This window comes from Lonchura striata, chromosome 10 (assembly GCF_046129695.1).
Source record: "Lonchura striata isolate bLonStr1 chromosome 10, bLonStr1.mat, whole genome shotgun sequence".
Classification (NCBI taxonomy): Eukaryota; Metazoa; Chordata; class Aves; order Passeriformes; family Estrildidae; genus Lonchura; species Lonchura striata.
The window spans coordinates 15,671,589-15,684,247 of NC_134612.1; the positions used below are offsets into that span (position 1 = coordinate 15,671,589).

At 41.6% G+C, this 12,659-nt stretch overlaps 1 protein-coding gene across 1 annotated transcript in view; it reads left to right on the top strand.

Moving 5' to 3' along the window:
- ATP13A4 (ATPase 13A4) overlaps positions 1–4,320 on the top strand; it is a 36,883-nt gene extending 32,563 nt beyond the window's left edge. Inside the window, exons 27-30 of the mRNA XM_021536808.2 lie at positions 329–537; positions 1,503–1,591; positions 3,559–3,639; positions 4,099–4,320. Coding sequence (XP_021392483.2) covers positions 329–537; positions 1,503–1,591; positions 3,559–3,639; positions 4,099–4,320 — 601 coding nt within the window. The remainder of the gene's footprint in view (positions 1–328; positions 538–1,502; positions 1,592–3,558; positions 3,640–4,098) is intronic.
- Positions 4,321–12,659: the final 8,339 nt, after the last annotated feature.

Sequence of the window (12,659 nt, forward strand, 5' to 3'; positions counted from 1 at the left end):
TGAGCAGCTGCAGCAGATCCTGTGCTACCCACAGGGTGCAAACACTTTAACCAGTGTTGTCTGAGGTCCCTAAGCTCTCCAGCAACCTTGACACACAGTTCATGTGGTGAGAATGCTTCTGCTGAGCACAGAGAGGAGGATTTGGTTGCAGGAGAGACAAGGTTTGAGCTCAAGCTCTAACAAGTTCATCGAGCTCAACCAGTGGTGAGATCGAAGGCATTACCAATATCATGGCTGTGAGGGAGGATTTCTGATAGTTAGCAGTGGAAGCTGGGGGAAATAACCAGGACAATGGTCATTCCCTGAGCAGTGTGACACTCTTTTTCAGTGCCTGTCTGTCAGCGAACAACCATGAGAGGAATTCATCCTCCAGCCTGGGGCTCCATGGGGTGACAGATGGAGCCCATGAGCAAATAGACAATGGCTTCAAGAGCTATGAAAACACCACAGTGTGGCTGCTTAGTACCATCAATTGCCTCATTGTAGCACTAGTGTTTTCCAAGGGAAAGCCTTTCAGGCAACCCATCTACACCAACTGTAAGTATGGGGAGAGAAGGAATGATATATAAGTCAACTTATATAGGGAGGTCAGTTTAATAGGTAAAAATTAAACTTGACCAAAATTATGGCAGCCAAAAAAATCAGGAGAAAGACTGTCATGTGAAGGAAAGATGAGCACATATGTTTGTGACAGTTCCAGAAGATACAGTGAGTTGGAAGAGCTGTTCTTTTTCTGTTTGGGACAAATCCTGCAGCATGCTCTTAGACAGAACTCTCTTCAGCTCTTTTTTTCAGTTTTTTTTTTTTTTTTTTTAATTTATTGAAGAGTTACAATAATGCTGCAGGTTTCATGGCTTTGATGTTTCAGTATAGTAATAGTGAGGAGGGAACGATCCTTGTAGAGAGCAGAAAAATGGGTCATCAGTCTCCCAGAACAAGGCAAAACACAAATGAGTGGGTGGAGGATGAAGTTCAGTGCATGCCAGCTGAAGAGAAAATTAATTTACATCACTGGAACATTTACCTACAGATGGAGAAGGCAATAGGTTCTCCATTACTTTGACTCTCTACATCCTGATCAAGAGCAAAAAAAGATACTGATCACTGAAGTTGAAGGCAGCATTCCTAACCACGTTAACAAAATCAAGACTATATCCTGGCTGTTTTTCTGAGTCACAGGATATACTGTGATCAGAGAGAGAACTCACTGGAAGGCTATGAAGTTTCTCAGATGTAAAGGTCAAATCAAATGTTCAAAATACACATTTGGTGTTTTAAATCTGTGGCTACAGTTCTTGCCCCACATTCATGTATAGCCACTTGATTGAGTAAAGGTGGAGTTTTATTCTGTTCATTTTTCTTTTGCTGAAAATTCCTTTCTATCTCATGTATTCTTTTGATGACTGTGTAACAGAAAAATATTGCAGTCTTCTATAGTAAAGGCAAACATCTGAGATTGCTCGTAAAGCTGTGGGTTTCTTTCTTTGCTCTTATCCCTTCAGATGTGTTCATGTTGGTGCTCACAGTGCAGCTGGGCATTTGCCTCTTCTTGGTGTTTGCTGACATTGATGATCTCTACTCCAAGATGGATGTGAGTATTGTTCCAAAGGGGATTTTCTTCCTACTGCCAGTCCATTATAAGCACACTGGGATTGTTTTAAGAAGAGGCACAGACTTTTGCAGGGAGACATGGCGCCTCTAAAGACAAATCATATTTAAAGAGGTAGATTTTAGATGATGGGATTGTAGAAACTTCTGGAAATCTAGTGACTCCAAACTAATATCTGTGCATTCAGCGGGACAGCTACACATGTAATTTTGATTGTTTCAGCACATTGTCCAAGCAACAGAAGATAACATTACTAAACTTATGTGTGGTATGTTTGTGGCTTGTGAAGCCACGAGCAGAACAGGGCTGGGCTCTGCAAGTTTAAAATAAAGCACCATGTTCTTGTGTTTCTCAAGCTGTGCTACTCTGAACAAAATCCTCTTGTCAAAATCTGCCAGTTGGCACTCAGAGCAGCTTTTAGTTCCAGTCCCCAATATTTTGAAGCTTCCCATTTAAATTTTAGAGAGCCTGCAGTTTCCCAAAGCAGGATTTGGGTTTAGAACAATTGTAGGGAAAGACTAGTGGGGCTGCCATGGCAAGAGAGGATCTGTCTTGATCCTTGATTAATAAATACCAATAAGGCTTGACTTAGGTAGTCTGGCAGAATGCAAGCTGGGAGTTGTCTTGTGCAAATCCATCCCAAGGGAAATGTGAGGGAAGGATAGGATCTACATCAGCTGAAGGATGGGGTTGTCAATGGAGCTGACAATTACTACATTGAGGCTGGAAGATGTTAACCTCCTCTGCTGTGACACTCTCACAGTCTTGCTGTAAGAATCACAGGAACAAAACAAGAAAAGCACCTCACAGCTATTTTTTCTGTACATTTGCAAACAGGGCAGTGGCTTTGAGTCACAAGTGCTGAACACAGTGCAGCTTCCAGTCCTGTATGCTTGCATGTCAGTTAGTAAGTCGGTTTAGACATGGGATTAATGGAATTTGCAAAAAGAAAGATAGTCAAATATAGTAATTTAAAATCAAGTCCGAGTCTCGATTTTAAATGTCAAAGAGCCCACTTACCACTGCTGCCTGTAACTATCTGCAGAGCCCGGCTCAGCAGGCAGACCCAGTCAGAGAACCTGCCACGAGGTGGCACTTTAAAGCAAGTCATCGTCCTGTTGTGGACGGTGGTGGCACAGAACATTTTTCAGCACTGCAGCTGCAAGGGGATAAAATGCTTTTGGGCTGAACTGCAAAATTCCCAGCCCGAGCAGACTGGAGGGAATCTTGCAGGAATTGCCGAGAAGAGAAAAGGAAGCAATAAAATCCTCTGCAATTGCCTAGCCCTGGAGAAACTGCCAATCTGAGCTGGCATCTCCAAAAACAGTTCAGCTACAGCCAGAAAGCCAGTCCCATCTCTGGGAAGCTGGAATTGGATTTGGGGCTGAAATACTTAGCTTGAACTATTTTTTAATATTAGAAATTTAAAAGGCAGTTAGATTTCCTCTTGCAGTTCTAAAGAATGGTTTTCTCTGTTTTTTCTACTGCATCATAGATTTAATAGCATCTTTATCAGTAATTCCTCAAGACAAATAGCAGTATTAGCTCATCAGCAGGGTAAGCCCGTTTGGGGGTCTGGCTTTTTATGACATGAAGCTGCTGAAGACCTGGAGCACAAGTCATGTAAGGAGTGCCTGAGTGAGTTGTGTTTGTTTAGTCTCAGGAAAAGGAGGCTCAGGGGAGATAGTTACCTGACAGGAGGTTATAGCCACTTTTTCTCTCCCATGTAACAAGTGATAGAGAAGAAATGGTCTCAAGTTGTGCCAAGGAAAGTTTGGACTGGAGATTGAGAAAAAGTTTTAAGTGAAAGGGTTACAGACTGGAACAGACTGCTCAGGGAAGTGGTTGAGTCATCATCCCTGGAAGTATTTAAAAGAATTGTAGTGTGGCACTCAGGGACATGGTGAACTTGGCAATGTTTTGCAACGCTTCTCCTGCTTTTTCCCCAGCTTGTTTGCACCCCTACCACATGGCGAATCTCCATGGTGGGAATGCTTGCAGTCACATTGGCTGTGTCCTTCCTTGTCGAGGTATGCATCATTGGATGTGCTGGTCAGCACTAATTGGAGAGGAAAAATGGTCTAGTCTTGCTCTTTCTCCCTCCTCCTCAGCCCAATTTGGGACTATCTAGCTGCTACCTCACCCTTGCTCCCTTTTCTTAAAGTACTCCATCTGAATGATAAGGGAATGCAAGGTCTGGCTACCTTTTCTTTCCTCTGGTGAGTGGGACCTACCAGGCCCTGCCCCAGGCTAGAAAAATATGGGCTGTCTGTGGTGTTTTCTGCTCAGATCCTGAAGACTCTTAGGAGGAACTGGTCACAGTTCTCTGGTGGAGAACTCTGGAGGAGCTGCTTTGAAATGTGGTCAGTAAAAGTGTTTAAGGGACATGGATGAGCAGAGCAGATGGGAGATCTGGGTCTCCTCTTTTTACTCTGGATGAAGAGTAAAAGGCTGTCCAGGTCCTCTTAAACCCTCTTTTTGCTTTACAGGAAGCTGTCATTGAGAACAGACCCCTGTGGCTGCTTCTGAAAAAGACATTCCGGTATCGCTCAAAGAGCCACTACAAGAGGCTGCAGCAGGTGTTGGAGCAGGACTCAGCCTGGCCACCTCTGAATGAAACCTTCTTTTCAGATTCTGTGGCAGTAACAGTAGAAGGAAATATGGGAGGCCATAGCAATCCAACATTTGACAGCAGTGAGGACTCGCTCTGAAGGAAACTGCTGTGGTCACATGTGCAGGACAGTTGCATTTGATCTTAAAAGGACTCAGTGACTTAAAAAGAGGAAGGGCTGACTCTCCCATTCTAGGAGTAACCAGCTCTTGTTTGCATCTAAATTTACTGGAAGCATAAATCTGCTGCAGTGACATAAAGCCAAGATGATGTTTCCTCTGTCCCCTTGCCCTTATACAAATGGCTGCCAGCTATAAATTGAACACCTTGCTGAATATTGGTAAAGTATTTGTGGTTGAAACACACTATTGCTATTGCTGTGTCCCTCTGTTGAACTGCATTATGCGGTCCCTAAGGGTGGGAGATGCTCCAGATGAAAAGTAGCTAATTGCAATAGCAGCACTCCTCTGGGCAGATCCACTTTGAAAAAACAAGTAGAACTTCTGATAGAGGCTGCTGAATGCAGGCATTCCTGGGATTCCTTCTTGTGGAGTTTCAGATACTGCTACTCAGTGTCTTGCTTTTTATATTTTTATTTTTATTTTTTTTTATTTTTTTTTTGTTTTAACGATTCTGGCAATACTTGGCTTCCAGAGCTAAAAGGAGCTGCAAACAGCCAAACCTTTCTGAAAGTGTCCACTCCCAGCACCATTGTGCTTTTCCTATGATGGGAACAAGAAGCACTCTCTTGCTAGCTCACTGCTACCAGGAAATCAGTTTGCCCTTCTAGTTTTTAGCAAGTGATATTTGCATTTTATGGGTAAAAAAATTGTTGACCTGCAGAGCAGAATTATTTCATTATTTAATTTTTTTTTTTTTGGGGGGGGGGGGAGCAGGAGGTGTTTTTTCAGGATATCCATTAAAAATGTAGAGTAGAATGTATGAATTACAAGTTATGATCTCATCCTTCAAGGACATGCTGTCCCTTGTGGTGTGATCTTGCTTTACCAGGGCAGGTTCTGCACAATTGGGCTGCCTCCTGGCATCAGTTTTACCAGTGCCAAAAGAAGCAAACATTGAAGGGATTATTAACCTCAAGGACCTAGGGCTTGAAATAAAAGATGTGGAGCCAGCTAGGTCTCAAAATAATTTTTAAAAATTTTGTGACATGCTCTTAAGTTGAACCATCTGAGGTTTAGTCTATGGTTTTTCCATAATTGTAGATACAATTCAATCATCAGCTCAAATCCCTCATCTGTTAACCTTTGATGAGGAATTATTCACTTTGCTGTGCTGTATTTGCCATACATAAATGCAACAACATGGCACATTCTTGCAAGAGTTACCTACTTAAAAAAAAAAAGCAGCTTCTACCTTCACATACTCTCTTAGCCCTGAGATGTTAATCTCTGATGTTAATCTGCCTTTGTCCTCTCTGCATTTTGCAATTTTGGTCCCCAGCTGGATAAAACAACAAGATAGTCAATCAGAAGGGCTTTGGACCAAGAGGAACACTTCCTTCTGTGGATGAGCAGTGCCGGGGAGCTGTGCCTTCTTAGTTGACTTCATAGTTAGATTAGCCCCAGCTGTGGAAAACAATGTTTTTACTGGGTGGGGCTGAGAAGCACTTTATTACTGGAAACTGTATTTTCCCACCACTGTGTGCTAAAGCGCTCATGTGATGCCACAAAAAGCCAGGAAACAGCAAGTTGGGAATAATGGGAAAAATTTGTTTGGTTTTTAGATTTAAAAATCAGCTTGGGAAACAGCAAATCAAAGAAATCATTAAGTCAACATATCTACATCAGAGCAGAGTCTGAAAATAATCTAGCTTGAACCTAAAAATAACTAAGAAAATAAAGACATAATAGCTAAGAATAAAAAGAAAAGAAAAAAAAAAAAAACCAACAAACTTAACCAAACAAGATTTGGTTGAACTTGAAAAAAAATGTATTTGACTCAAAGCAATTTTATAATCTGTTTTTGACAAGTTTGACATAAGCAAATGGATTAAATACCTTCCTGCCTACAGTAGTTTTCCTAATGGTAAATGCCTGTCACAAAGCCACACAACTTGACACAAACTAGAAATATTTCATATTAATTCCTAGAAATGTCTCCAAAATTTTCATGGGTTCCCAGTTTACAGCAAAAGCCACTGGAAGGCGAAGGCTGGATGCTCTCTGCATTCCTTACAGCCTGGGGCACCAAAGAGCAGGTTTAGTGGAGTTACTCCTGACATGCTGTCTTTTAGGTAAAATAACATTTTTCTGAAGACAAAATTCGCTGTGCTATTATGAACTCTCTGACAAAACTAATGTGTTGCTGCATGTAATACAGTGACAGCAACAGTAGCATTGCAGACCAGGCGTGTGATTTATGTTTAGGTATCACTGACACTATAAAAATATCAAGTCTTGATAAACCTGTAGTAATTGTTGCATTGAGGAGATAAAGAACTGCTTGCCTGCTGCAGAAATACAGCCTTACCTGCAAGAGAGCAGAATTCAGATGCTAGGTAATGTTTAACCTCTGCCGCTCTAAGCACTGTAATAACCTCTGCTCCTTTTCAGAGGGCAGTGAGTCAGGCCAGCACTTGAGGGGACAATTATACAGATTTCACTGGATGCTTTGGGATGGAGTGGCTAATACTTCATAGACATAATCCATGGTGGAAAGCTGGTGAACCTTTTTGGCTATTAGCACACATGATAGGAATGATAGGAAGCTAAGGAGGTGCTGTATACTTGTAACAGCTAAATATTTCCCATATGATGACTGTGTCCCTTCTTGGAGAGCAGTACTGTAAAAGACTGATGTCCTCTTCTGCTGCTGGCCCTTATTCCTGACAGAACTTTTCCTGTGGACAGGGCCATCTTGTCTCCTGTCTGAGCAGCAACACAGACTTGGAGTGCTTGTGCTTTTTACAGCTGCTGGAACCACAGCCAAATCATAACTGCCCTTTCATGGAGGCTCTTGCTAATGATCTTTATTTTAGTCCAGCTGAGGCACACTCGCTCCTCTTTAACAGCCTTGGTTTAGTAGTCCAGAGACTACAAATCACCAGAGAAATGCTGCTGCTGGGCTTGCCTGTGGCCTCAACAGCAGAGTAAAGCACAAGTGTGTTTTAGAATAGAGGGAAATATTTGCAAAATTGCTATTTTTATTTGCTTTTTTTCACCTCATACCTTCATTTTCTCGTACGATACAGACACAGGATGTTTTTTTCCTGCATAAATAAGGACACAGAGGAGGACAGATCTTCCTCTACAAAGGACAAAACAAACACATCTTGTGGATAAGAGGGGGAACAGTTATGGATAATTACTTGCTGAGCTTGCATATAGAAATGCCAGGCATGTGTTTTTGCATACAGGATATTGTCATGCCATCTGTGTTCACTTTACTGGGCTGCAGATGCTACATGAGTGTCTTAAAATGGGAGACACCTATGAAGGCTGGGACTCTAAACTAGTATGTGCCTGAACTTTTACTGAAGTATGTTTGAAACCCTACAAAATTCATGAAAAGTTCCAGGGCTCTTGAAATTGGTTAGATTTGATGTTGCCAATCTTTCAGTGCCCACTGGAGAGAGGTTTTGAAGAGAACTCCAGTGTGGCACTCTGAAAAGTTTGTTAAATTTGAACTTTGCACTTCCATCCAAGGATGAAACGTCATGTTTGAAACACTAATGGTAGTGCCTGGAGGCAGACTGGTCCTCATAAGTTGTGGTAATTCAGTCCAGATACAACTTCAGTGTCCAAAGACTGGCACCCTGATTTAGTGTCTGACTTTTTGTTCTACTGAATGTCAAAGAATGCATTACATTTTCAATGAAGGACCAGATTTGTCAGATGATAAATTTGTCAGATGAATAATTCATTTAAGTTCCAATCTTTATGCAGAAAACACTTTCAATGGCTATTTTAGTTCCACTAGCACTACAGAATAGTTTGTCACTACTTCAGAGGATCCAAGTGGTTAGTAAATCTTCAAAAAATGTCATCTAAACCTTTTGTTGTTAGTTAGGTACCACAATAACCAAAATTATGCTCTCAGATATCTGTGGGGCTTGTGGCCTCTTTTAACATAAAACATAAAAGTGAGAGATGTTGCTATAAGGCTGACAGAATGTAGAGTAGCTAAAAGTATGGAAGCACAAGGAAATCAAACCATCATTTTAGCAGTAGTCTAAGGCTGATTACTGCTGACCTCACAGTCCATTAGATTTTGGATTTTTCCAAGTAAATTTCATATTCACAGTGACTTTCTTAAATCATAAAACATCAAAGTTTTATTTTATACTAACTCAGTTTTCTCCCTCCCCATTGTTTAAGTACTGTCTCCTGAGTAGCACTTACATGACATCAGAAATGCCACCTCTGCTAGATGGCTCTGCTGGGAAATCACATGACTTACAGTCATGACAAAGTCTGGCTTTCGGTTTCCAAAATAGTTGCTGCCAAAGAGATTTGTCTGCCAACATCTTCTAGTTACACACATGTGTAAGCTGATAAGCTGCTCCCCAGCAGCCAGGAGGAACAGCCCTGTCCTGGGGTGCCCCAGGCACAGCATCACCAGCCAGGCAAGGGGGCTCCTGACAAATGTTTTATTAATCTTTAGGAAGACATAAGGCTTAAAAGTCAGCACTGAGAATTGAAGTTCCTGAGAATGGTGAGGTGTGATTAGAGGTGGTGGAGGGAGTGAAGGAGTGGCAGCTCTGAGGTGCACTGACCTGTTTGTTAAGATCACATGCTGCTTAGAGCCAGGCACAGCTTATGTTGCCTCCAAATTCACTGTTAAAATTGTTGTTCTTGAGCTGAATTATGGGGCAAGGACAAGATTCAGCCTTGAGAAGCTGAAGTGCTGTCTGTGGAGTGCTGCCCAGAAGAAATTTTATTTCTGCCTCTCACTGATTTTGGCAAAGTCCATGTGAAAAGCTGGGGCTTTTACCAGCACAGGTGTATTGGCTACACATCACAGTTTTGCATCTTCAGTATCTGTAGGATGAGCAGCACTCCCACACTGAACAAGTGTTCAGAGGTGCCAGTGTACCTTTGTACTTAGAGTACCGGTATCCATAATTTTGCAATTGCAATTTTTAAATCAAGATAAAGCATTCTGTCTAATGGACTTGAAGTGACAACTTCATCATTATCTCAGGAGATCCAGTTGCGTGAATTAGATTGCAATAACTGGCAAAGCTCAGACACCAAACTAAATTAGAATTTCTGTATTTATTCTTGCAATGGCAGTTTTGTAATGATAATCTTGACAACTTGGCCATTCTGTTGATATTCTGCAACTATTGAGCACAAATGAACCTTCTACTAAGGGACTGCAGACAGCCAGGCTATATTTAAGGGGCCTGACTCTGGCATGAAGCAGGAACTGCCAAGGGAGATACAGGGGCATGAACTGGAATCAACCAGAAAATTGGATCCATGTCCCCACAGCATGTTCTATGTTAATGAACTAGCATCCTGTCTTTTAATCAGTGATGTGAAACCTCCCTGGGTAACTCTGAGTTCAGTTTCTGTGCTGTTAGCACAGAACTGTTACTTCCTGTTTTTTGTTGACTACTGGTGTCTTGCTGCAGTCACTTTCCCATGCACAGCATCCTCCCAAGATGCACCACCTCACTGAGGAGCAAAACAAAGTTCAGGATACCATCTGCACCAAGAGAGGAGTGAGTCACCTGCATCTTACTTTCCTCAGCAGCCTGTATAATGAACTAACATGTTGAAATGTATCTGGAATTGCACAGCAAAGGAGGAATGGGGCAGAGGGAGGTGAGGTGGGCAGGGCAGTGAGAAGTGTGGATGCAGCCTGTGTGATGCAGTAATGATGCATCTGCAGCATCTGTCATTATATAGTTGAAACCAGTAAATTGTGTTAAGAGTCTAGAACAGCTTGGAAATTTAATTTCACAAATAAACAACTAGATAACAATTCCGGCCTTCCAAGACCTGCTTCATGGCTCTGCTGATTACACAATCTTGTCAAACAGTTTGCAAGTGGTTTTTAAGAAGTCTAGACACATACCTGGCTCCCATCCAGGTATGTGCTTTCTTTCTTGGCCTCAGTTCCTCATTCATGCTCACTTGGAGAGAGAGGTTTAAAGGGCTGATCTTTGAGCTGTTGTTTTTCAGCCAATATTATTTCTAAGAAGCACTGGTTTAAAATAATACAGTGGAGAAGATTACTGATACTGCCTGTGTATGTCTTGAGACTTACTTTAACTGCCCAAAACTTGTGCACCTGTATTGGTCTACAGGAATCTTGTTACTTAGTCCCTGGAGACACATTTCTTTTAGGTGGAGAAAGGTTCTGTCTCCCCTGTGATGCTGTCCTGATTGATGGAAGCTGCACTGTGAATGAAGGGATGTTCTCAGATGCAGCACTGGAGATAGAAATGCTAAGGTTCTCTGAAAGGATGTGTCTCTATCTGTTCTGACAGCAAATTATTTACTATTTATTAGTGTAGTTTGCAGCAGGAGGGAGAAAAACTGTGGCTTGAATAATTGACAGCTGTCTTAAGCTTTTGGATACTGTCATCATGTAATATTCTTGCAGTCCAGGTGTTGAGGTGACCCCAAGAATGTAAAAGTCCTTGTTTCCCAGCCTGCATAGCCAAAGAAGAAGTTGGAATGTGTAGAGTCGGCTTCTCAAGATTGTTTATTTTCTCTTATTGATAACATTCTTTCTCTGACCTGCTGAGCTCTGTCTAGCAAGTCATCCATGGCATTCTGTCTGCACTCTAGGGTGATGTTTACATTTTATACTAAAAACTACCTGTATGTTTACAATATGTGTCAATATCTATCATTTGTTAGACAGCGTCTCTACCTTAAGCCAACAGAAAAGTGTTACCATCACAGCAAGACATGGAGGACAAGAAGAAGGAGAAGAAGGCTAAGGCATGCCTAAATCCCTCTGTCTTGTCCCCTTGAACCTCATTATAAAAACCCCAAAATTCTACTTTTTCACCCTGTGTTAATTCAACTACCCACTACTCAAATCCTTGTGGCTTGTAATTCTTCATACAAAGCTGGGAGTTTTTTCCACAGGCTAAAATCAAAGCCACAGGTGTTTTTGACTTCCAGGGTCTTGAGACAGCCAGGGCAGCCAGAGGTATGTCCTGGGTTCCAACATAATATGACTTTCTTATCCACATAAAAAAAAAAAAAAAACAGCAATTGTATACTCTTAGGAGTAGAAAGTGAAAATGTATACATAAGTAAATGGAGTTACTTGACAGAATAAGTATTTTTTAGCTTTTGGATTCTGCTGTTGCAGCAGTTCAGCTCAAGCACACAAAGCAGAGAGGCCAACATTAGCCCTAAACATCCAGACGCTGCAAAACCTAAAGTTGGTTCATGGACAAAATGTGACCCAACCTCTTCATACCTAATGTACAGAACCTATTGTACCATGGGTGGGAGGAGGCAAGAAAGGAAAGGAGCTGCTCTTCTCTCTGCCATGTCCCAGCCTGGAGTGGTTCTGGATCTCTACAGTTAACTACCTTGTCATTTTCACTCCTTCCTTGTCAACCTTTTTCTCAAGAGAGACACCCAGGTGTTTTTGGGGAGGCAGAGTGCGATTGGTGTCCCTGCTTCCTACTTGGCTCCTTCCCTCTGAGGAAGACACATGGGCACTGCTGTGGCAGGTGTAGCCACAAAGGAGGCTGCTAATTCAAGGCAAACAAAACTCAGCAGCAGCCTGAGTGCTTTTAATTACCCTGAGGGCATTAGGAGAATGTTCACAGGGCTGTTCAATTATGTCATTCTCAGCACAGTTAATAAATATTCTTAATCTAGTCAATAAACCTTTCATCTTGTAAATGTTAGGGTAATGCTCCTTCTGTTGAAATTAAGTCTTGCTGATTTTGGTGCTTGTCAAATATTACTTACCTTCTGCAAAATCCATGAGACCACAGATCAGAGCTGCAAAGGTCCCATGTCTTTAGGGACTTCCCTAAATCCTGGCAGGCTACATCTCAATTCCAAGCCTAAAGACCATTGAAATCGTAAAGGAACAACCATATAAACATGGAAGTTGATTATATTAAACATTGTATTATGTAATTAGTATTGCAAAATATAGTCACAGACTTCAGCACTCCAGTACACATGATGCCAAACTCAAAGTGTTAATCTTTTCCAGTGGCCAGGACAAATCATACACCATATATCAACTCCCAGGATCATTAGTAGTTATTAGTACACCAGATACTTCAACATCCCAGAGATAATTGTTCCATAATGAATGAAAGAAGAAATTTATTGCAAGAGGAGAATAATCACATTCCCAATACTTATTAAGAAAGCAGAGAGGAAATTACTATCTGATGTAAATTAATGAGATAAAATTAATAAGTGTCAACCAATAAAATACTCCTCCAGTGAGACCAGATTGCAGGCACATAGCACAATCTCT